This window comes from Mauremys reevesii, linkage group 1 (genome assembly GCF_016161935.1).
Source record: "Mauremys reevesii isolate NIE-2019 linkage group 1, ASM1616193v1, whole genome shotgun sequence".
NCBI lineage: Eukaryota > Metazoa > Chordata > Testudines > Geoemydidae > Mauremys > Mauremys reevesii.
In genome coordinates, this window is record NC_052623.1 from 298,513,927 (window position 1) to 298,539,407 (window position 25,481).

Consider the following 25,481-nt stretch of genomic DNA (forward strand, 5'->3'; position numbering starts at 1 on the left):
TGGTTCATTAAGTGACTCGTGTGAAATTATGCCTCCTAAACTACTTCTTGTACCACCTGGATTTTCTTTGAAAGTTTCTATCCAACTAAAAGTAGACCTAATCCTGCTTATCTTGAGACCTGATGTGCTCACAGCACAAAGTGATCCAGGAGTACATTATACATTTTGTGCAGAATATGATGGGGGGAGGGCGAGAAAATAATTTGCATAAAATGCTTGTACTTCCAAAGAAAACAGGGCACTTCTCTGTCTCTGAAGGTAAACTCAAGATCCAGTTGGACTGTGGCATTTATGCAAATGTTGCTTCTAGGACTTATTCTTGCATTTATATGATGCACCCTTCACCATTTAGTTCTGTTCCCCACCTCTACTACACATAAACAAATTGAATACAAAATTAGCCAACATTAATTTATAAGTGTCTAGGAAATTTAGTTTCCTCTTAGAACACATGAAATATGCAGTTATACATTATTCTGCTATCAGTGGATGAATTTTGTTTTATAATATACATCTATAAAGTTTGGGTAGCTATGGATCATACAAACAAAAAATAAATTGCAGAGATATAAAAGTTATAATAAAACGTGAATATTGGATTATGCCAGTGACGCAGGTGACAAAATGGTTAATGTGATGCTTCATGAGCAGATATGCACTAGAAATACTTCTGTCGGATTCTGTTCCTAACAGACCAGCTTTGAGATCTGCTTGTTAGAATAGGCACAAAATGAACAGGAAAGCTGTAAATGCCTCATTTTAAGGCAGGTCTCACCAGTGTGCAGTCACATCAAAGGTGCATAATAAGTTAGGAAATCTGCTTGTCCTCTGTTTTTAGAATTTGAAGCCTGGGTCAGCAGCACATATAATTGGAAGCAAAGATCAGGCTGACACAATGGGGTTTATTGTCTCCTTATCAAGGTTCACTTGTAACTCCTGTTTAGGTTACTGGGAATTATGGAAAGGAAAATAGACCCTTATGCCACAAAACTGGGGCTCAGTTTTGATAGTTCAAATAAAATTATAATCAGCTCTAGAAAAATCAATTAAGCTTAAATGTTGTGTCCTATCACGAAAGCGTTTATGACACTCCTTCCATATACTATATGCTTCTCTGAAATGATATTAGCATACAGAAATGATGCTTTAATTGTTGTATTTTGTGCCTATATCCAGTAGGGATGGGTGCATAACAAATGCCCAAATTGGAACGTTACTTGGGGTTTCAATCAGTGATTATTTACAGCTGCATTTTTTTTTAAAAAAAAGTCAAAATAAAAACTAATTCCAGATAGCCTTTGAATTCTAAAAACTAATCCACTAAAGTTGTCATTTCCTGTCAAATAGTCAGATTTGGTATCTTATAAAGATATTACATATGTTACTGTTTAAATGCTGATATTAAACATTTAGACTAAGGTCCTGCAGTCAGATTCACATGGATGGGCCCTTATGCCCCAATGGCTGCCTTTGCAAATCCAAATTCAGGAGCGGGGCATTACACATGAAGTGTGGTTATTCCTCTCTGCATTTTTTTAAAGGTGTATGTTTTTTCTAAATAAGAGCAGGTGTGATGGAGAATTTTTGTTTGATTGAACTATAGGATCACATAAATAAAGTACACATTGTGAGGGGAAGAAAATTACATTACAGCTCACACCACTTCCTGCATGAACCTGTGTGTGTACTATTATTAAAAGTAAATTTACAATAAAAATTTCACACACACAAAGGAATAAATGCTGAAAAAGATGTAAATGCACTTGAACAGTATTTTGAAAACATTTTCCTAAGACACTTATTAAATAATAATATTTCATATATTAAATGCTGCTAAGCAATTTCTTATTAAAACCGTGTGCAATATGTAATACAACTGTGATTTTCAGGCTAACTGCATAGTCTGTGTCAGGGGACAGGAAGATGCTATCAAATTTGAGATATATCATATCATATTGGGCAAGGAAGCTGGATAATGTTTCCAAAGCATTCTAAAATCTGGGCTATGAACACACTAAAAGCAAAGCAGTGATTTATAACAAACTTCCGGCTTCAACAGAGAACTCTAATAAATTACAACTAAATTTAGTAAACCATAGTGTATCATTTCCTGCAGCAGAGACACCCATTCCTAAAAGGGCCCTCAATATGCATGACACAACAAGCAGCACCCATTCAACCTGAGGGAAGCCCACAGGCTCGCAGGGCCACTGGCTGGCTCTTTGTCACCAAATGCAGCAGGTTGAATGCAGACATCACTGTGATATCCTCACCAACAAAACCAGAGGCAAAGAACAGGGGCAAGAGCTGAGTAGGGAAAAAAAAAAGATGAAAACATCAAAAATGTTAGATACATTCATAGCAAAACTGATGGTTATGATTCTGTCTGAAAAGAAAACATAGGACTAAGAAATTCTGAATGTACATTAGTTGGTTTAGCCCCTTTTTGCCTTCTGCTTTAAGCTTGTTTATGTTTGTTAATTAGAATACATAGCATACAATGCTGCAGCTCTTTATGTTTCCAGGCAGGGGGGAAATCTTAATGTCGTGCAATGCAGGGCAACCCAAATTTGCAATTAAAAATTTACTGAAAACACATGGCTATGTGGTGAACGCTAGAAACCAACCATTATGAAAAACTGTTCAGTTGGCTGGTTGGTTAAACAAAGCAAACTTTATTTTAACAAATAAACTTTCCAGTTATCAGGAAAAATAATTGGATAATCATTTCTTTAAATAAAGATAATTTATATCTTAAATTCTTCAAGGGATACATTTAAGCAATTTTCCAGCTGGCACTAATATAGAAGAGAGGGATATGGCAGTGGGGACTTTTTATTTTATAAGATGCAACATGTGTCTATGGTGATGGTTTTGTTTACCTCACAATAGGAAGGATGAAATGCAGCTGCCTCATAGGATAGCCATTCATAGCTGCAGTCTGCTTCAGAAGATTATTGCTGTAACTGACACTGGGGACTCAAACCTACCCCCACTGAAGTCAATCATGAAGTTCTCATTGATTTTAGTGGGAGCAGGATTAGGCCCCACATGGTTAATGATTTGAACAACAATGCACCACTCTCAACCTCTTCCAAGACACGTTTTTTTTTTAAATGGCTACAGAATGGAAATGCCCAGAAATGAGTTTCCCTTGTACATTTCCTGAACCAGAAGAGAAGTCTGTGCATGGTCTCTTCTGACCCCTGAAGAATAAACACATAACAAACAGTAATATATATTATCACATCACTCTGGAGTGTATCTGACAGAAATCTGCTTGTATTAACATGCCTGAACTCTGACTTCTCCAAACTAAACTCACTACAAAACCAAAACATTTTTATGTTACTAAATGGAGACAAAAGAGAGAAGGAAGGTAAGTGCCACACAGCGAACAGCTCAAAAGAACCATTAAACATAAATAAACATGTCATTTTCACGAGTGACTGCAGAACTGGTTAAAAAAAATCCTCCAGAGCAGACTACTGACTAATAAAAGATCAAAGATCTATACATAATAAACAGTACAAATAAAAATGTATTTTTTTCTAGTGACCTTCACTGTGAGAAGTAAAGTGTGCAGTGAAAATGTAATTACCTAGCAAAGCTGCAGTCTTATTGTGCTCCCGCAACTGATCATAAAACGTCTTCCTATTCTGTTTCATCAACTGCAGTACCAGGCAGCCTGTGCGCCTACCAATCGCAGCCATCTGGCTTGTGTCAAAGCCTGTGAGTCAGGCAGCTACAGTGCAACAGGAAGAAAGGCAGTGATGTCACTCTGCAGGTCAGGCAAAGAACAAAGATGTATTCTACAATTAAAAAGCTGGGTGCCCCAAGAGTAGGGGTCTCCAACATGCTCTTACTGGATGACTTATGGTTAATACTGTTTTTACTATTATCTAAATAGGAGAGCACCATCTAGTGGTTATTGTTGCAAAAGGCTCTTTAAGGCAAAAATCATTCAGTTAGCAAAGACATAGCTGTGTTGCTAAGGTTAGATAATGGACTCTGAAAGTGTTAAAAAGAACTTTATACAGCAAGATGGACAAAGGGTCTGGCTTGCTTTCAGTCAATGATCTTATGCCCCTATACAGCAATTGTATCTATTACATGACACAGTCACACAAGCAAGGTGAAATGTTTAATATTTGCCAAGTTTTAGCACTAAGGCTGAAATACTTCCTTTGACTCTCATGAGTGAATTTGGAAGTAGGTGAGAGGGAGTGAAAAGAAGAACACTGTCTCTGTAGTGATTTCAAGTGTAAATTAATCAGGATTTTGTTATTTCTCTGAGAGATCACCTGTCTTCCCAGGCTACACCACCACAGATGTGGTCAGTGGAGACACAAGAGCTGAAGCCCCCATTAGTATACAGGGGGCTGTTAGCAGAGCGTTCTCCATTTAATCACTGATCAGTCTCTCGTTAGAATAACTTATACTGCAAATGTATACCAATTTAACAGATGCACTCCTTAGGGCCATAAGATACCATTGATTTGCATGCAGAATTTGTCAATGAAGTCAACTGGCTTCTGTAAAAACTGATTGCATAATATCGCCTTTCAGTTTTGTAAACTCCTCAGGGCAGAGACTGTGCCCACCTGCGTGGATGTGAACAGCATCTAGCAAACTGTGGGTGCTACCACAATACAAACTGTAATTCAAAGAATAAGACTAGTATCTAGTTCCTAATGTCTGCATTTACATCATTCAAATCCCAGTCCTGTGCTCATTTCTCAGGCAAAACTGCCACTAGCCTCAATGGGAACTTTGTTTCCTGTAGATATTATTTTATGTAGGCTTGGCTCATAAGAAATTCACAACATAGTACTCCTAATTTATTAAAAGTAATCTGCTGAGAAAACTCTCAGCTATTTTGGAGACCTTGGCGTCACACAGCAATTTCTGTAGGTCAAGGTGTGAAAGAAGCTGCCTATACCATGTCTCATATGTAGTTTACCAGAGATCTTCCATTGCAGCCACTTAGAAATACAACATTCTCCAACATTGTTGCACTGGTAAATAGATGATTGAATGTTTTTATTTTTCTATTTCACACTTTCTAAAAGAGCATCATTTCTGTTTTTTTCCCCCCACTTCTAATACTCTGTTCACTATTCTTTAGATGGATACATCCCATTGGATGACAGAGGAGCTGGCACATTTGTTTGTGAGGGGAAAGGACGGAGAAATGTTAGTCTCCACTCTTTATATTGTCCTCATGTTTCATTTTTCCTGTTGTGCCTTCCCTCTGCTTGCTTCATAGATTTGTTTCTTAACAACCTGAGGCTGTCTACCACTGCAGCACAAACTATTTTTTCCTCTTTTGTTACAAGTAAACAGGACTGCAACTCCCCAAAGTATAAACTATTGAAAAGCTATTTAAAAACCCCAAAGACTTCAAACTAGACAGACCCTGATCACCTGAAAAAGCCAGTGTTCACCAAGCTGTTGCCATTGGTCCCAGGTATCCATAAAGGATGTAAAGCTATAACTCTACAAAACCCAATAAAACTGAACTAGCATTCATAAAAAAATACTACAGCAGAAAGCTTTCTTCTCTCTTTTGAAGTTGAAGCGCTATTTCTATTACTTGTATTGCAGCAGTTCCTAGAAGCCTGAAGCAGCACCAGGCCCCCCCTGAGCTAGGTGCTGTGCAGACACACACGAAGCCATAGTCCCTGCCACACAGAATTTACAATCTAAGCTGACAAATGACTGCAAAAGGGGGTGGAGGGAAGAAGGATACAGTCAAAAGATACATAATTTTTAGCATTATTCCAAGCAAGAGTAAGAGAGCATGTAGCTGGAAGGAGAACAGTGGTCAGTGGCGGATTAGCCACTGGGCCGACGGGGCCTGTCCCCAGGGGCCCCAGCCAATTGAAGGGCCCTGGAAAAATAGGCACCCCCCTAACCCACCTCCCTGGCATGTTTCGGCTCACGGGGAGTGGACGGAGCAGGACTGAGCAGCTTTTCCCCTGCACTCCGGATCCTGCCTCAGCAGCTGGACACTGCCTCCTGGTCCTAGTGCCCTCCTGTTTCCTCTACAACCCTGATGCCAGCAGGGAGGACAGGGGGCAGAGCAAAGCAGGTAGAGTGAGGAGAAGGGGAGAGGAAGGGAGAGGAGGAAGAAAAGGGGATACGGGAATGGGCGGGGGGAAGCAGGAGCCCAGTATGTGGCATTCCCTGGGCAGCAGCAGCCCCAGCAGGGAGGCAACCACTGCAGCACCAGAGCAGGGACATCGCTGCAGCAGCTGGTGCTGGAGCGGTCTCCAGCAGCAGCTGGGACTCCCCCGTTATGCCATCCTGTCCCCACCTCAGCACTGGCAGCCCAGGTATTGCTGTAAATGGGAGGAGAGATCCAGTGAACCAAGTGGACTGGCTTCAGCATGCACGTGTGCGTGCGTGGGCACACTTTGTTCCCCCAAACATAGCAATCAAACTACACTTATGGCCCCGGGACTGGAGGAGCTCTGGCTCCCTCTTGTCGCCTCAGGGCTGGGGAAGCTCTCACTCCCCACTGCGGCCCGGGGCCATGGTGGGGGAGGGGGCAGAGCTTTCTCCGGTCTTGGGGCTGCAGTGGGGGAGCGGGGGCAGAAAGGAGCAAGGTTGCAGAGCAGCAATGGGGGGGGGCAGAAGGGGGTTGATCATGTGTGGAATGGGGCAGGGCCGGGGCAGAAGGGGCAGAACAGGGGGCGGGACTGCAGGCGGAAAGGGCTCCCCACTTGCTCTGGCCCAGGGCCCCATGAAACCTTAATCCACCTCTGATAGTGGTAACATATCTGGATATCAGTTGAATCTCTTGATCCTGTTTCTACTTTGCCATAGACTTCAACAGGTTCAGAATCAGACCTGCAACTTGGATTTCTAAAATAAGAAGTCAGGCCACTACAAGGAACTTTGGAGGAAACCACTGTTCCAGTACCTTCAATGCCAATTACCATTCTTGGGGAGAGATTTTATGCTGTGCCTCTAGAGCAGTGGCTCTCAGCCTTTCCAGACTTCTGTACTCCTTTCAGGAGGCTGATTTGTCTTGCATAACCCAAGTTTCACCTCACTTAAAAACTACTTGCTTACAAAAGCAGACATAAAAATACAAAAGTGTCACAGCACACTAATACTGACAAATTCCTCACTTTCTCATTTTGTCTGTATGAAATTTTAGTTTGTACTGACTTCACCAGTGCTTTTTGTGCAGCCTGTTGTAAAACTAGGCACAGGCACATATCTAGATGAGTTGATGTACCCCCTGGAAGACCTCGGTATATCCCCAGGGTTATGCATATCCGCCACATCTCTAAGGGGTGCAGCACACAATGCTTAGCCCAGGGAGAGGGTAGGTAAAATGGTTTTCAGCCACCTTTGCACCCTCCTAGTCCTGGACTGTTCTGGGGCCTGAAGAGACCCCCAGCATAATGCAGGCAGCTCAGGGGGGCCTGTCTAAGTTATAGCAGCCTCCCAGGGCTGCCCTATGGACTGCAGCACTGTGCAGAATCTCTGCAGTGCTGTGTGCTACAGCTGCACCCCTGACATACCCCTCCCGCCCCAGCTATGCACTCAACACATCCCTTACACCAAGGCTTCTCTCCCAGCTGGAACCAAGGTTTTAGATAGGGTTGTCAACTTTCTACTCGCACAAAACGGAACACCGCTGCCTTGCCCCACCCCTCCTCCAAGGCCACTACCCTGCCCTGAACTGTCTTCGAGGCCCCGCTCCAATCACTTCATCCCCCCTCCCTCCGTCGCTCATTTTCACCAGGCTGGCTCAGGGGTTTGGGGTGCGGCAGGTGGTGAGGGCTCCAGCTGGGGGTGCAGGCTCTGGTGTGTGGCTGGGAATGAGGGATTTGGGGTGCAGGAGGGTGCTCCGGGCTGGGACTGAGGGGTTTGGAGGAAGGGAGGGGGATCAGGAATGGGGCAAGGGGTTGGAGCGCGGGAGGGGATCAGGAATGCAGATTCCGGGGGGAGACTTACCTCAGGCGGCTCCCAGAAGCAGCAGCATGTCCCCCCCGCAGCTCCTATGTGGAGGCAATGCCAGGCAGCTCTGCGCACTGCCCCATCTACAGGCGCCAGCCACCCCCACAGCTCCCACTGGCCAGTGTTCCTGTCCAATTGGAGCTGTACAGCTGGCGCTTGTGGCTGGGGCAGCACGTGGAGCCCCCTGGCTGCCCCTATGCCTAGGAGATGGAGGCGGTATATGCCACTGCTACCGGGAGCCGTGCAGAGCAACAGCAAGCAGGGAGCCTGCCTTAGCCCCACTGCGCCGCCGACTGGACTTTTAATGGCCCAATCAGCGGTGCTGACCAATGCCACCAGGGTACCTTTTCAACTGGGTGTTCCGGTCGAAAACCAGATACCTATCAACCCTAGTTTTAGGGCCTCTTTCACCTGATGCAAAGGAGCCTGAGCAGGGGTGTGGATCTCCCTCTTGGTGTTTAAGCAGTCTTTTGTTAGATTGGCTCTCATCTCCAAACATAGTGCCCATGTTCTATCTTGTTAACCATATAAATACAGTAAATCACAAATTCCACTAGGTCCCCAGAATCATGAGTATGGCTTAAAAATCATGAGAACTGTATGGTTCTGAGAGCTGGCGCTATAGGTCAAATATCAAGAATCTCGAGACTCACAACAAAATCACGAGTTGTCAATATTATAATTATCTTGTGAGTCCTGCAATGTTAGGTGTTTTTCTGAAAGCCACAACTCCTAGAATCCTGTGATTATGCAAGTATCTCAACTCTCATATAAAAAAAAAAAAAATTTCTAGCCCTCATGATGCAGGCAGTTCCTCTCCTTCCGCTACTTTTTCATTTTAAACTTTATTCTTTAGCTGTACAAAGATTAGATTGTAAGCTCTTGGGGACGTGATTATCTTTTCAGTGTGTGTGCGCGCGCATGCGCGCACAGTGCCAAGCATAAAGAATCCCAAATCCTTGAGCAGGGCCTTATATCACTGCTCCTGGCCCTTCCCCCGGTTCAGTAACCTACTCAGCTACCTACGCATGAAGCCTGTTAGAACTTAGCACCTCATAGTATATGAGCCATATGAAGGCAGCAGCTCCTCCTCCATGTTCCAGTTTTTGCAACTCACCCTTTACCTTTCCTTCCCTGTGTTCTGTGTCCCCCTTCACCCGCCTCCACCAAGCTCCAAAGAGGCCTGATTTATGTCCATATATATTAAATTAAATGGTATTGTACAGTATGAATGCGTCAGGGGCCTTCTAAGACATTGCAACAATTCCAGCGGAACAAGAAGGTTGTCATGTGGGAGAAACCCAAATAACTAGAAACATTAAGATGGTACACAAATCAATGAGATCAAAGTGTTATGGTAGAAGCTTAACTGAGCTCAGGGAATCACAGAAGTTAGAGATGGAAAAGACTTCTTTTTGGAAGGTCATCCACTCCACCTCACTGCCAATGCATGACAATTCAGTTCCTTACAGGACATTTACTAGTGCCTGGGCATTTCCAATTTTAAATGTCCCAAACAATGAGGTTTCCACCTCTTTCTTAGGTATCTCAAGCAATGTGGCTTCTATCTATTTCCTAGACATCGAGTTTGTAGGCTGTTCCCATAAAGTTGAATTTCAAAAGTGTTTTGATAAATTTAAGCCCAACAACTATTTCAAAGAGTTTTTGTTTTGCTTCGTTTTCTAATTAAGTGCCTTAACAACTCTGTATCAAATGCTCGATGACATGATTGAGAGTAGTATTTAACATGTACAATTATTCCAGCCTTCCCTCACGAATAATTTAAAAAGACTTTTTAGCTATTGCACAGTCCTGCCAGCCAGCTCCCAATCACTCAAGGGCTTACATATGTAGAACTCTGAAATGCCACAACTATCAGAAATTTGGAGGGAGCACTGGAAATTGTCTATGGAAATTCAGGTACGTGAAAATTTTTAAGTGCATCACATAATTTTGAATTTTTAAATCATTATTTTGTACTTTTGGTATAAAAATGGTACTTTTAGACTAATGTATGTTTCAGCTCTTACTCCTGCCATACTGGAGGCATTCAGCACATAATTGTAATTTCAAAAACCTTTGAAATTCACCTTTATGAGAAGTCTTAGGCACTAGATTTTCATGTGTTTGTAAAATATATCAATTGATAATGTATATTGAACATGTTCCAGATTTTCTATTAAAATCCCCGGCAAGAGCTGCTGCATGATAGGAGTAAAGTATTCCAAATCATTAATAGTTAACAGCATGCACTCATATATCCAGGGCCGGTGCAACCATTTAGGCGACCTAGGCGGTCGCCTAGGGTGCTAGGATTTGGGAGGTGCCATTTTCTTCGCCACCAGCATTTAGGCGGAGGGAGCTGGGGCAGGGGAGCGCGGGGAGGGCCGCCTGCAGCAAGTAAAGGGGAGGGGTGGCACACAGGGGAACTCCCCGCCCCAGCTCACCCCTGCCCCGCCTCCTCTCCGAGCACGCCGTGGCTGCTTCACTTCTCCCACCTCCCAGGCTTGCGGCGCCTAAGCTGATTGGCGCCGCAAGCTTGAGAGGCAGGAGAAGTGAAGCAGCGATGGCATGCTCGGGAGGGAGGCAGAGCAGGGGTGAGCTGGGGCGGGGGGGCGCCTCAGGGTGGAGGGAGGAAGCTGCCACAGGGGGCGGGGGCGCCTCAGGGCGGAGGAGGGCACAAGGTGGAAGTTTCGCCTAGGGTGCGAAACATCCTTGCACCGGCCCTGCATACATCATTTGTAAGGCTGGTGTTCATAAAATCAAGGGTCTGCTGTACAATACATTTCAGAAACTTACATAGTTTAACATAATGGTCTTTATAGTTAAGCAAGTCCTTTAAAATATTAAATACAGGCCAGATTCTAAAACTTTTACTCACATTGAGTAGTTCCTTCCTTCTTGTGTAATTCTACTGATTTCAATGGCTCTGGTAAAGTAAGAAAATATTCACTGTAATCAAAGGTGTCAGACTCCAGTTCCGTGAGGTATTGGTACATTTCCTTTCTAGATATCAGGATAACAATTCTAGTTTTGATGTACGTGATTTCTCTGTATAATAGGAAAATTACATTTGATTTGAGGCCAGAAAGTGACACAAAATTTGTATTTAGTTACTGAATTCAGTTAAAGCTTCTTTCTGGTAACAGCTGTAAGAGATGGGGAGTTCATGACCCTTTGCCATCTGATTCTAATATTCTTGTTTGCTAAGTTGTTCACTTTAGCATCTGTCTGTGTATTCCAAAGGTCAGCTTTCTGAATTGTTGGTATGACAAAAGAAATATAGATATACCCCAGGAACAAATAAAAATGATGTGGGAAGGGTAATAGGAAGTTCAAAAAAAAAAAAAAAACCTGACTCTTTTGGATTCTAGACCACTAATAAAAATGGAAAATAAAAGCACATTATCATTCCTCTTTTACAACTACTCCTGTTTCCTGCCTTCAGGGAGATAGCCACAGCATTGATTCCTCATTATTTTGTTACTTAACATTGGTATACAGCACCATAGCTAAGACGCTGCACTCCTCTAAAGAGTTTTACAGTCTAAGTTGCCAGTTCCCAAACTGTGGACCACATATCACTCGCTAGTGGTTCAAGGAGGGCTTAGATGATGTATTAGGCGTGGTCAAACCACAGCTTATGAGCCGCATGCAGCTCTTTTAGTTACGTTGTGGCTCATGGAGCCCCCCCATGTTCCTTCCCATTCTCCACCAGAATTGGGGGTGAAGGGGCTTGAGGCTTCCGCCCTGAAGTGAAGTGATGGGGAGAGGGGCTTCTGCCCTGTAGGGAGGGAGGTCTCAGGGCTTGAGTCCCGTATCCCAGCAGGCACTGCCCTGTGACAGGGCCAGCTTTAGGCTGATTCCCCCGAATCGGGCCCCGTGCCTAAGAGGGCCCCGCGCCCTAAAGAAGAGCGCCTAGCTTACGCATCTTTTTAATTTTTACTCACCCGGGAGTGCTACGGGTCTTCGGCGGCACTTCAGTGGCGGGTCCTTCACTTGCTCCAGGTCTTCGGCGGCATTTTGGCAGTGGGTCCTTCAGTGCCACGGAAGACCCGGAGCGCTGCCGGGTGAGTTATCCCTGCCTATTCGAATTGGGCCCCGCACTGCCTAAAGCCAGCCCTGCCCTGCGAGGCAGGTTGTGCGTGTCTTGTGGCTCTTGAACTTCTGTAGATTATTGTATGCGGTTCAGAGGGTCAGTAAGTTTGGCCACCCCTGCTATATATGTTGGGCTGGCTTCTCCTCCTTGTTTTAACTTATAGTGAAGGCTCTTGCCTGAAGGCCTGAAAAAAGGATGGAAACAAGAAGCAGGAGCTAATCTAGCTACTTCTAGTAGAGGCGACTGCTAAAAGAGGAGAGGAAACAGAGCACTGCACTCTGCAACCAGAGTCAGTTGTGGGGGACTGGAACTGTAAGGCACCGGCAACAGAGAGTTATCCGGGGGAGGTCTCCTCACCCTAGCCCAGGGGTGAAAGTACCTGAAAGGACTTAACGGTACGCAGGAGTCCTGAGCGGAGGCATGGCTTCAACTGGAAGAGGTGGGGCCTTTCAAGATTTAAAGGCCCTGGGGCTGTGGCTGGAAGCCTCAGGGCCTTTAAATCACCCTGGAGCTCCCAGCTGCACAGGCAGCTGGGAGCCCTGGAGCTCAGGGGTGAATTAAAGGGCCCGGGGCTCCAGCTGCTGCAGAGCTCCAGGCCCTTTAAATCACCGCGGGAGCCCTGCCGCTGCAGGGAGTCCTGGGCCCTTTAAATCCCCACCAGAGCCCAGCTGCTGGGGTCCCGAGACTCCAGCAGCTGGGCTCAGGCTGGGATTTAAAGGGCCTGCGGCTTCCCACAGCAGCTGGAGCCCTGGGCCTTTTAAGTCACCTCCAGAGAAGCTGGTCCGGTCCGGCATATCAGCAAAAGCCGATACGCTGTGCCGGACCCAGGGCCGGTGCAAGGATGTTTCACGCCCTAGGCGAAACTCCCACCTTGCGCCCCCACCCCACCCTGAGCCGCCCCCCTCCCCCCCCGCGGCAGCTACCCCCCTCCGCCTCGAGGCACCCCTTGTGGCAGCCCCGCCCCAGCTCATCCCTGCTCACGCGCATGAGCACGCCATCGCTGCTTCACTTCTCCACCTCCCAGGCTTGCGGCGCCAATCAGCTTAGGCGCCGCAAGCCTGGGAGGCGGGAGAAGTGAAGCAACCACGGCATGCTCGGGGAGGAGGCTGGGCAGGGGTGAGCTGGGGCAGGGAGTTCCCCTGCATGCCACCCCCCCACTTACTTGCTGCAGGCGGCCCTCCCCGCGCTCCCCTGCCCCAGCTCCCTCCGCCTAAATGCCAATGGCGACTGGGGCGGCCGAAGATCCGGCCGCCGCAGTTGCTGCGGAAGAAAATGGCATCACCCAAATCCCAGCACCCTAGGCAACCGCCTAGGTTGCCTAAATGGTTGTCCCGGCCTCGGCCGGACCAGACCGGCTTACTTTCACCTCTGCCCCAGCCCCAGACAGAGCTCTTAACTGCAACAGCTTGAGTGTGATATGTGATGATTTCGGAAGCTGGGAGCAGCACAGCCTTTGGGGCTGGGAGTTTGTTTATAACAGAGGCAGGTGATTAGGATAACAAAAGGCTTGTCATTAAAGTAAATTAAGGATCTTTAGATGATACTGAAAGCACTGCCAGGCACTTCAATTAAAATATAGGAAACAAAGGGTAGGAATAAAAGGTGAGTGGAGAGAGGTAAACAGTGGTGCCCATCAGGGGGTCTGTACTGGGACCAGTCCTATTCAACATATTCATAAATGATCTGAAAAAGGGGGCACATAGCAAGGTGACAAAATGTGCAGATGATACAAACTATCTTGAGTAATTTAAGTCCAAAGCAGACTGTGACAAGAGTTACAAAGGGAGCTCACAATAAAAAAAAAAAAGTTAGAGGATCATTGTTTGAGGGACTGTGGGAAAAAGTTGAGCTTTGAGGAGGGATTTGAAGTAGGAGAGGGAGGTTTCATAGTACTGAAGAACAGGAAACAGAGGGCACCATAAGGCACAGGAGGTGATGGTGCTGCTGAGGTAGACACCAAAGGAGTGATTGCAGAGTTTGGAGGAGAACTAGTCAAGTATGGAGTCCCAAAAGCCCAGGAGGAGAAAGGATCCATGGTTAAACAGTACTGGTTAAGCAGTACCTTGAGTCTCTGAGCCTTGTCAGTGCATGCAACTGCTTCATTCCCAGATTACTATTGCCCTATAGTACAACTGGCAAGACTTCTCCAAAATAAAGTAAAATTGGGTCAGTCTGGATTATCCCTCCTTCTACTCCCAGTCATCTCAAGTCTGATGCACTAAAATAGAGCTGTTCTATTTTTGTTTTCCCGAACTTGGCCGTGTGCCAACATATAGGATATTCCTTTTATGGCAGTAAGTTTATAACTGCAACAGACTTAAATAGACTTTTTTTTAAAGTTACAATCCTTTCAACATCTTGAGAAATATCCCTAATCTTTTCCCTTCCAGGACAGGCCTTCATAGTGCACCAGCGAAGATTAAATGGCTTCTGGTGCTCAGAGGACATGATGCAAGTATTCTGAAAGCACACTTTTAATTTAGTAATTCCTACTGGCTGGCTTGCTAGCCTGCCATTTTGTTCACTGATTAAGGACGGAATTTCTATCCTGCTCTTCAGAAATGACTTCATATTTTATCTTTTGAGAAAACAGACCAGTTCTGAAGTTTCACCCCGTGAGTGAAGATTAAACAGATGTATTTATTTTTTGAGACTCTATTGTGGTATATGCTGATTGTCTAAAGAGTGGTACATAGTATGTATGTAAAATGGTGATGTGTGTCAAGTGAAACATGTTGTATAATAAACCACAGTAAAGAATGATATGTAATAAAATTCTCATACTTTAATTACCACTCATAAAAATGTTTTTAAATGACCTGGTTAGAAGACCAATGAGGCCCCATTCTTGTCAATTGTCCCATTGTGACAAGGACTGCCACAAGGTTTGACACAATCCTGTGAAGTAGCATTTTTGTCCCCATTTTACAAGGCACAGTGACATTAAGTGATCTGCCAAATCAGAGGCAGAGCTGAGATTAAAACTCAAGAGTTCATTGTTCCCAGTCCTAAACTCTGTGCACTAAATTATGGCACTGCTGCCTTTTGCTGTACTCAGTGTACGCTGGAAAAAGTACTGAACTCTTTAACAGGTTAATTAATTATTATATCTCATTTGCACTTGGACAGCTCCAAAAGGCCCCAGTTGGGATCTCAGCCCCATTGTGCTAGGCATTATGAGAATGAGGAATTATTTTCATTAATGACTAGCACTGGGATTTTCAAAGGAGCCTAAGGAAGTAGCCCAACTTTTACCAAACATCACTGGGACCTACATGGGACTTTTAAGTTCAAGTCTGGAGGAAGTACACTGCTTTGAAAGAATACTCTTGCATGTTTGTGTTGCTTTTGTCTAAAATAAATGAGTATGTGACGGCTTACTATGGAAGCTAATTTACAGCTTGCCGAGCGTGCGGAGATATCCCTAGGTGGCTGAGCAATATGCAGAGCTGCCCACGCAGATGCTTTATTTTAATAAAATATGCATCAATAAGGCAGTCAGTCACTTTTCATGACCCCTTTTGTGATGCACTGCAGGACAACCGAGAGAAGACACAATTGAAAGAAGAAACACAGAACGAAGAAAAATTAATACTTTGATAGGACCAGCTCCCCAAATGCATCAAAGCGTTCCTCAGCAAGGCTGGGAACACAGAGGATTCACACCACCTTTCCACCCTCAGATCCTGGGGGCTGCCAGAGCCAAACTGGTGCCCAGGACTAGCATCTCCCAAAGAGCCCCAGCCCCAGCCTAGATTGTCCCAACACACCTCAGAACAGCCTCTATGCAGGATCAGTTACCACTGCTTTGTCACGGTGCCTTTGAGAAACGTCTAACAAATAATCATTAGGTATATAGCCAGTAGAGACTTGGGATATATTTTTATTAATACTTGATAAATTAAAATAATTGATTTTAAACAAAATGTGATACATCTTAATACATTAAATGAACATGCCCTCCAATGGAGAAGCTGATTTTCCTAGAGACACCATGACACACAACCATATATCGGAAATCAGTCTTATGTAATTTCATTCGGTATCTGATTCTTTAACATAATCACTATTTTCTTTTAGCTTCATATTATCTCCTTGTTCTTCTGCAGTTTGCTATTTTTTTAAAATTTAGAATAGATAACAAGTATATTTAAAATTCTCAGTCACAACCATGAACCAGTGTGACCCAAGCACCCTGCATTCACACCGCACACACTACTACAATGATACTTGAATAAAATATGCCCTGTGAGGTACCATATGAAAGCTAATAGCATGCTGGTTATTAATATTATTGTAAAATGCATGCGTTAATGTTTGATAAGAAGTTATGATTTCCCTGTTTATGATGTTACTAAAACATGTTTAAGACCACACAGCCTAACCTACATAAGGCGATAAACAGGTCTGTCCTAGACAAAGGAATTTGGGCTTACCTCAATTTACATATGAGCCATAAACAAAGCTGTTGAGCTAAACCAGACAGAAAATTAACATGGCTCCTTTTCCCCAGAGACACACAGGAGACTGAACCCCCAGGATGCCTTCCTGATTGTAAGACTAAGACATCCCTTTGGGGATACAAGGACATAGGTGATGGAACTAGGGGTGCTGAGGGTGCTGCCACACCCCCTGACTTGAAGTAGTAACAACAACAACAACCCAAATACATGGTTTCCGCCTGCAGCACCCCACACTGTAAAAAATTGTTCCATCCCAACTGTATAAGGAACAAGAGACTCTATCTTTATCTTTCGCCTAAGGAAACAAAGAAACCATCCAATTTGATCTCTTTGATGGGTCCTGGCCAGCAAAAAGCTGAAAAAGAGACTAGGGGTGAGAGAAACCATCTTGAACAAACATTGTAACTTGCTGTTTTAGATTTTTAGATATGTGTTTTCACTTTTATTTGCTTGTAACCATCTCTACCTTTATTTCTTTTACTTGGTATCACTTCATCCATGCTCTTTAGTTAATACACTTTTATTCTACTATAAACAAATTCAGTGCTGTTTTTGAGGGGAAGGATGTATTTACCCCAGTTAAACTAACAAACTGTGATGTACTGACTCCTTAACAGTGCAACAAACAATATCTTCTGTGAATGCACAGTGGTAGGGGCTGTGCATTGAAGAGAAACATCTCTGAGGAACTCAGGGGCTGGAGTTTACTGGCTGTTACCTGCTAGGTGAGGTTTGGGCTAGAGAGCCTTGAGGAATTTGCTGGTGAGGAAGACAGACTGGTGTGGCAGGAAGCCAACATACAGTCTGCCAGCAAAACTCACGCTTGCTGAGGCAGAGGGGTAACACAGCGGCTCACAGCTAAGGTTCCCCTGCAGCGTGTTATAACCAGAAATCAGCGCCATTTCAAATTTAGCAAAAAAGCTTATTATTTGAATATAGTTTTTGGTAAAATATTGCAATGACTTCTCCATTAGTTCATCAATTACTTTAGTACAGAGCAGGTCAGCACAATATGCGGCCCGGGAGCCCCATGCGGCCCACATGGGCTCACTATGCGGCCCATGGGGGGTGAGTAGGCAAGCGGCGGGTGAGGGAGGGGGGCTGAAAAGGGGGGCAGGCAGTGGCGGGGGTGAGGAGGCGAGCCGGGGGGGCTGAGGAGGTGAGTGGGCGGGCAGTGGCAGGGGGGCAGGTGAGCCGGTGGCAGGGGAGGGGGGCTGAGGATGCGAGCGGGCAGTGGCGGGGACTGAGGATGCGAGCGGGCAGTGGCGGGGACTGAGGACGCGAGTCGGAGGGGCAGTGGCAGCGGGTGAGGAGGCAAGCCGGGGGTGGGTAGGGGGCTGAGGAGGCGAGCGAGGAGTCAGTGGCTGACCTGTTCTACTGATCTGGTCTGGCTCCCATTCCCTCTCCAAGGGTTGCAGCTGTCTGGAGTTGCTGCCTTCCACACCTTCCTCAGTCACACCTCATTCATTCAACAGGGCAATTGATTACAAAGAGGGGGGAAGTTCTTATTCTACTTCTAGCAAAAAGACATTTTTCTTTTACCTTAATTATACTACCTTAGGGGCCCGCTATAACATAATACCAAGGTTCAATGTTTCGGTGGGTGAGCGCTGGGGAAGGAGGGCTTGTTTCTGCGGGGCAGGTAGGGGAGGGGAGTGTTTCAGGGGGGCTGGGCGGCAGGGCCGGGGGGGGGGGTCAGCCCTCAGCTGTTTTCTTTGGAGTAATATGGCCCTCGCCGCTTTACGAGTTGTGCAGGCCTGGTACAGAGTATCATTTGAGAATCATCAGATTCCTTTTTTAAATTTCTTTTTTTTAATACCTCAGCTATTCCAAAAAAAAGCCAAAACTATCAAAGACAGAGACCAACACCTAGAAAATCCAAGATGTGTACCCAGAAACCTCCTTCTGCAAGACAAACCCAAGAAAAAGACCAACAGACTCCACTGGCCATCATATACAGCAAAACTATCAATACTACTTATCACCACAACCTTTTAGTAAAGTTATGTAATTAATAGTGTTCTGACTTATCTTTAAAACAATGTTTAAAAATGTTAAGCACACAAGAAAAGCCTGTGCATCCAGCAACTGAAGCAAAATATTTCTTTAAAAATGCAACGATTACCATCCTATTGCGCTGTGCCTGCACCTAAAGTAACCTTGTGAGTGTGCAAGGTCAATGCTGGCATACAAAAACTAATTATCTTTTTTTTTAATAGTCTAAAGAAGATACACCAAACACTGCACCCACAACCTGAAAAGTACTGTTAACGTGCCAGAACTCTAGAATTAATCTTTAAAAAAAAGCAGTGTATGCATTGTAACAAAGCTATTAAGCCACTGATGCAACTTTATATACAGAACAGAATATAGAAAATTCTATAAAGTGCAACATAAGCTAATTGGGGTCATCTGATTTACAGATTCCCCCCCCCCTTTTAAATAAGCGAACTTTTGTAAACATACTAAAATGTCTGGTAATATATAAAAACTGGGTTAATCCTCAATGTTCATACCTTCTTTGAAGCTATATTTGTTACAGAGTGTTCATACTGAGTGCTAGTGACTGAATAATATGAGAATGGGAAAAAACCTAGTTCCAATACCATAAACGTGAATGATTACCAACTAAATACTGTGAAACTACCATCACTAAATGAAAGTTTTTCAGAACTGAATCTTTCCAAAACTTAGACATATTCAAGAGAATGATTTATGAAGAACCATAATCTTAGAACATATGCCAGTACAGTGAAACCTCAGAGTTACAAACACCTCAGGAATGGAGGTTGTGCGTAACTCTGAACAAAACATTATGGTTGTTCTTTCAAAAGTTTACAACTGAACATTGACTTAAATACAGCTTTGAAACTTAACTATGCAGAAGAAAAATGTTGCTTTTAACCATCTTAATTTAAATGAAACAAGCACAGAAACAGTTTCCTTACCTTGTCAAATCTTTTTTTTTTAAACTGTCCATTTTTTCAGTACTTTACATTTAACACAGTACTGTACTGTATTTGCTTTTTTTCCCCTCTCTCTCTGCTGCTGCCTGATTGCGTAATTCCAGTTCCAAATGAGGTGTGTGGTTGACCGGTCAGTTCATAAATCTGGTGTTCATAACTCTGAGGTTCTACTGTATACAGTATTATGAGTGAAAAGTATATGCAATCAGGAGACAAAGTATTCACGTTAGATTGCAAATTTTAAAAAAAGTCATATCTTTCTCCTCCTTAAAATATCCTACCCTTTAAAAAAAAGGTGTAGGTAAAAGTAATGCTCATGAAAGCATTAATGATTTTTTAGCAGCAGGGGCTAAAGTTAAGTACCACTAGTACGTAGTAAGCAAGCAGTTTTGACAATGTATCTCAAACCTGATGTGTAACAGACCATCAATCATAGAAAACCTGTTTTGTTTTGCTGGCCTTGGTGAGTAGTAACTTTTTGCTTTTGGCGTCGGCAGGGAGTTACAACCCTGTTTTCACGTGTACATAGAACAAAGTTTAATATAATTTATAAACATAAACTGACTTTCTGGTGACTTCAAGCTGTGCTAATACAGCCAGTAGACATTGATCCAGAAGTGGTGGACCATGGACAGGATGTGTAGGAGACCAGAGGGGAAAGGACCAGGAGGGTCACTAGAGGTATGAACACTGAACTGAGGGCAGAAGGGAAGGGATCTGGGAGGGCCATGGAAGGGTGCCATGGGGCCACAATTCCTGGTCTCAAAACAAAGCCAGTAAAAGAGTCAGAAAGAGGAGTTGCATGGACTGGAGCAGGAGATTGGCATGGTAGAGGTGAGGATGGAATGACTTTTCAATATAGGTGGTAGTGGGGTTCTGGGTGGGGGAGGTCATTTATATTTTAAAAATGTAGAATTTTTGTAAAGAAAGCAATTTTTGGAGTGTTATTCAGAGTCAACTGAAACACTTTCAGCCTTAGCTTTTTTTTAAAACTAATATTTTTCTTTGTGTATCTATATGCATACAGAGTATATGCATATCTTATAAATATACTGAAAATGAGGAAAAATCTAAACAGAAGCCTGTCAGAAGGATAACAGTGTTTATTCATGCTCTGTTGCCATGCCATTCGCCATGACAATCACGTTTCAGCATGCTGAGTTCTTGTACGATTTCTGATAGCCACAGCTTAGACAAAGCAACTCTCCAACACAGATTTAGAGTTCTTTAGACAGAGGTTCTCAACCTTTCCAGATTACCATACCCCTTTCAGAGGCTGATTTGTCTCTTGCATACCCCAAGTGTTACCTCACTTTAAAACTACTTGCTTACAAAATCAGACATAAAAATACAAGTCTCACAGCACACTATTACTGATAATTTTTTCACTTTCTCATTTTTACCCTACAGTTATAAAATAAATCAATTTGAATATAAATATTGTACTTATATTTCAGCATATAGTACATAGACCAGTATAAAACAAGCCATCGTCTTTATGAAATTAGTACTGACTTTGCTAGTGCTTTTTATGTAGCCTGTTGTAAAACTAGGCAAATAGCTAGATGAGTTGATGTACCCCCTGGAACAGGGGTTCTCAACCTTTTTCTTTCTGAGCCCCTCCCCCCCCCCACACCCAACATGCTATAAAAACTCCACAATTGCTCAGGGCCCCATGCCACAGAGGCTCCCATGAAGCTAAGCTGCTCAAGCTTTGGCTTCAGCCCCAGGTGATGAAGCTCAGAGCCTCAGGCTTCCGCTCCATGCAGTGGGGCTTCAGTTTTCTGCTGAGGTCCACAGCAAGTCTAATGCTGGCCCTGCTTGGCAGACCCTCTGAAACCTGTTCATGGTCCCCCAGGGGCCCTGGGACCCTGGTTGAGAACCACTGCCCTGGAAGACCTCTGTATACCCCCAGTTGAGAAACACTGAAAAAGATCTACATCAACAGGGTAACTATCCTCTCTAGAACTACAGAGTCCATATAATCAGCAGTCTGCTAGTAGGGCAAGCATGCTAGCACTCTTAGACAATGACACCAGCTATTAAATGCATAAGCAGGGTCTGAATGAATTCTCCCCTGACAGCTAGCTGGGAGGGAGAGAGACTTCAGGAGCAAACTGTATTTACATGAACACACCTACTCTGCTTAGATATCCAGCAGATAGAGCGGCGTTGCTCAAAGTAATCAACTATGGCTGGTGTTGGGTTACAAATCACTTTGGTACTGAATGCAGGGGTAGTGAACTGCTGTTACCAATGTTGTCATTATTGTATGAATAAAGGGGAGCAGACCTGTGCTTAACCTGTCCCAAATGAGGGGGTCACCCTCAGCTGAAAGGACCTCATTAAGCCAGGGGCTCAAATGCCAGAACCCTATGAAAGTAAGAGCAGTGGGGACAGGTGTCCCACCCAGGAGGTGTGGACTCTCCCCAAGGGTCCCCAGTTTGATTTAACCTGTCCCCCACTCCTGTTCAAAGAAAAAGCTCAATAGGCTTCATTAGGAGCCTCTTGGTTATATTAAAGTAGTCAAATGAGAGCTGACATCACTTGAGATGGGGGCAATGTTTCTGCCCAGCCTGCAAAGAGCTGAAAATTACTACGAGACGGATGTGCAGAGGTCACAGTAGAGAGACAGGTGGCAGCAGAAGGTGACTGACAGCCGGTGAACAAGTGACTGGCGAGGCGGTGAGCAGAACAAGCGGCTGGCAGAGCTGGCCAGCCAAAGCAAGCGCTCAGATGGTGGAGCAAGCAAGGTGCCTTCTTCCCAGGGTGGGAGGTGAACTCACACAGATGTGCCTCTGAACCCTGGGTCCTCACTGACTGAGGACAACCACTGAGAGTGGGGTATGGTGAGAGCACAGAGGGACACAGAAAAGGAACTTTTAGTTGTAGAAGGCAAGAACATGAGGCAGAAGGCACTGCCCCACACACTCTGGGGTGCGTGTCGTGGTTTTATAATTATGAATCCCACTTGTGGCATTTTCCCTAAATAATGTTGGGTGACTTTCCACCTTCATTAAAAGTTTATTTTCTACACTCAGACTCTGAGCTAGCGAGTGGGGAAGTATTACCCCTCAGAGGCACCATGGGGTGGTGTGTAATTTTCCCATGTTACTGGGTGGGGACTCGAGCTGGTTCCGTGTTGTATTGTTGAAAAGGAACCTCTAGATACTGAACCTGGCCCTGGTTGCTACCGGCTCCAGCTGGCAGAAGAGTTACAAATATATTTTTCCTTTGGGGCTAACTGAGAATGCAAGTAAAACTGCCACATTTGATCAACAAGGCGGGTTAGGTAATATCTTTTATAGGATTAACATCTGTTGGTGAAAAAGACAAGTTTTTGAGATTATCAGAGCTCTTCTGATATACTCCAACTCTGCTAACCTGTTGCTGGGCAGTAGTAGTTTTCAGGGCTTAGCAGGTCAGTTTCCCACTTGGAGCAAAACTCTAACACAGAACTGGGTGTTTTCTTAGTGTAATATGTTTATTTACAAATGTACATGAGTCTTGTTTCCTTGAACAGGGGTAGCAACAGACTGCCCTTAGGCAACTCTCTCACACAGAAACCTAATGTAAGGCATCTCTGCCCTGTCCCAAGATTAAAAGCAACTGCCTTGGACTCTGTCTCTCTTAGACTTGCACACCAATTTCAAACCAATCCAACAATTTAAACATATCTGAGCCCCATTTCTTCCCTCACTCCCTTCACTTTACACCCAGGAACCCCCTAGTCCAAGAATCTACTGGGACTAAGTGATCTGTAAAAGGTAGCTGGGCCATTAATCTTCCTTTTGTGCCATTGCTCTGCAACAGAAAGGAAGCTCAGAGAAGTCTAAAGGCCCAGAGAGGAGTTTTTTAACTCACAAAATACCTTTAACAATTTTCTGGATGTGACTACTGCAGGGCATCTTTCATGTCTTCTATGGAGAGTTTCATACTGGGTGGGGTGCTTATGCCTCAATAACCCCTAATGCGCAAGCCATCTGCACCTTCTGCCATAACAGTGTAGCAGATTAATAATTAACAGTATTTACTCCCTTCCATTTTCATAGTATTTTTTAAAAATATACTTTGTTTTTATTATTTATTTGTATTACTGTAACATGTACGAGCCCCAGTCATGGGCCAGCACCCGATTATCTTAGGCACTGTATAAACAGAACAAAAACAGTCCCTGCCCCAAGGAGCTTACAATCAAAGCCTAAGACAAGAGACAACAGCTAGACACAGACAGATGGGGAATATTAGGAAACAATGAGGTGAAGGTAGTCAGCAACAGTGGTGCTAGGCAATGGTCTCAGCACACTAGCAGCCTAACTTTTCTCAATTTTTCTGTATGCATCAATGCAAAGGACGTTTTAAGGAGGCATCCGAAGGTAAATAATGAGACAACTCTGCAGATATTTATGGGGTGCTCCTTGCAAGCATGAGGGGCAGCATGGGAGAAAGTACGGAAGTGCTTGTTTGAAAATGTAACAAATGGGCAGTGGAAACTGGTATCACAGGTTGATCAGACGTGAACTTCAACATTCAGTAGTGCGTGAGAGATGATGGGTAGAGTGGGGACTGACTGTGAAGAGCTTTGAAAGCAATACAAACAGCTTATGTTTGATGCGATAGAGAAGGGAGAACCAGTGGAGGATTCAAAAAGAGGCTATCCTGCACTCATATTTATACATTTTTCCACTGTTGATGTGAATATATTTAGAGATTCAGACTGAAGCAGATATGACCTATCATTTAGACACTTATGTGGCATTTTTAAGCAGCTGGTTGAATAAACAAAGATGACAATGACTGGATAAACCATACAGATGGATGGCTATTAAGTCAATTTGCAGATCTTGATGTTTGTGAATTTTAAAAGATGTACACAGTAGACTGTGTTTGGAATTAGGCACTACCCACCAGATTTGCTATCTATATAATCTGACATGTTATGAATACATATTCTAGGGCTTTTAAAAGAAAAAAGCTGAGAAAAGTGTCCTAAGAAACAGTAATGGCTAATTCTAAACTGTTCAACATCTACTGAGTAGACAGATCTGTCTTTGGTCAAAAATCATTAGCACAGTAGAGCATGACAGTCACTTAGAACGGCAATGAACTATCGTTTGAAACGAAACTGCTGAAGTTGCATATTATGGACCAACAGTCTATACACTTTCCATTGAAAGAAAACATAAAAGTTCTACAAGCCCCAAAATTGCCTGGAATCACAAACTTAAAAAAAATATATTATGTATTATATACAAAGTGGTGGGTTATGGAAGCATGCAAATAAAAACTCATTTTGTGGCTAAGACTTTTCTAGCAACTATCAGCCCTGGTCTAATTTTGTATTAATAAATTTTATACACCTCTGACCTGGTCTCTTTCTATGTTTCCCACCTTCACTGCTCTGCCAACAGAAGGTTTAATAAAGGTGGCACTTTCTCCGACATGTCTCCCTGCCTTTTTCCATGCTGTCCCAGTGTTTGGAATGCCTTAATGAAATCTACTCATCAAGCTTCCATGGTCGCTCCTCATATCACTCCTAAGAACTCACTTCTGTAGCATTACTTACCTACAACGTGAAGTGAAATACAACCATCCTGAACCATCTACACTTCTTTATGCCTAAACTGAAAAAACCTCAATTATGTTTCTGTAACCTGTGTCCTTGCTCACCCCTCTTTCCTGACACATTATTTCTCCACTTTTCCCTCAATTCCATCATTCAGATTTTAAGCACTTCGGCCCAGAAAGCTGGACATCTCACCACTCCTGTTCTACTGCATGAAGCCAATTCCTGGGACAAACCGCTAGACCAGGGGTGGGCAAACTACGGCCCGTGGGCCACATCCGGCCCGCGGGACTGTCCTGCCCGGCCCCCGAGCTCCTGACCCAGGAGGCTCACCCTTGGCCCCTCCCTTGCTATCCCCCATCCCCCGCAGCCTCAGCTCGCTCGCTCCGCCGCTGGCGCAATGCTCTGGG

At 44.2% G+C, this 25,481-nt stretch overlaps 1 protein-coding gene across 6 annotated transcripts in view; it reads right to left on the minus strand.

Moving 5' to 3' along the window:
- Nucleotides 1-25,481, minus strand: part of MSRB3 (methionine sulfoxide reductase B3) — a 149,319-nt gene that overhangs the window by 111,804 nt on the left and 12,034 nt on the right. Inside the window, exons 2-3 of one of the 6 annotated variants that reach the window (XM_039502006.1) lie at nucleotides 10,859-10,906; nucleotides 3,602-3,745 (exon numbers count right to left, since the gene is read on the minus strand). The exons of 1 other annotated variant lie outside the window; for it this stretch is intronic. In XM_039502006.1, the coding sequence (XP_039357940.1) occupies nucleotides 3,602-3,713 (112 nt within the window). In that variant the 5' untranslated portion in view covers nucleotides 3,714-3,745; nucleotides 10,859-10,906. Of the gene's footprint in view, nucleotides 1-2,180; nucleotides 2,308-3,601; nucleotides 3,782-10,858; nucleotides 10,907-25,481 lie in introns of those variants that run through there. 4 more of the 6 variants (XM_039502023.1, XM_039502042.1, XM_039502034.1 and 1 more) reach the window with 4 other exon arrangements.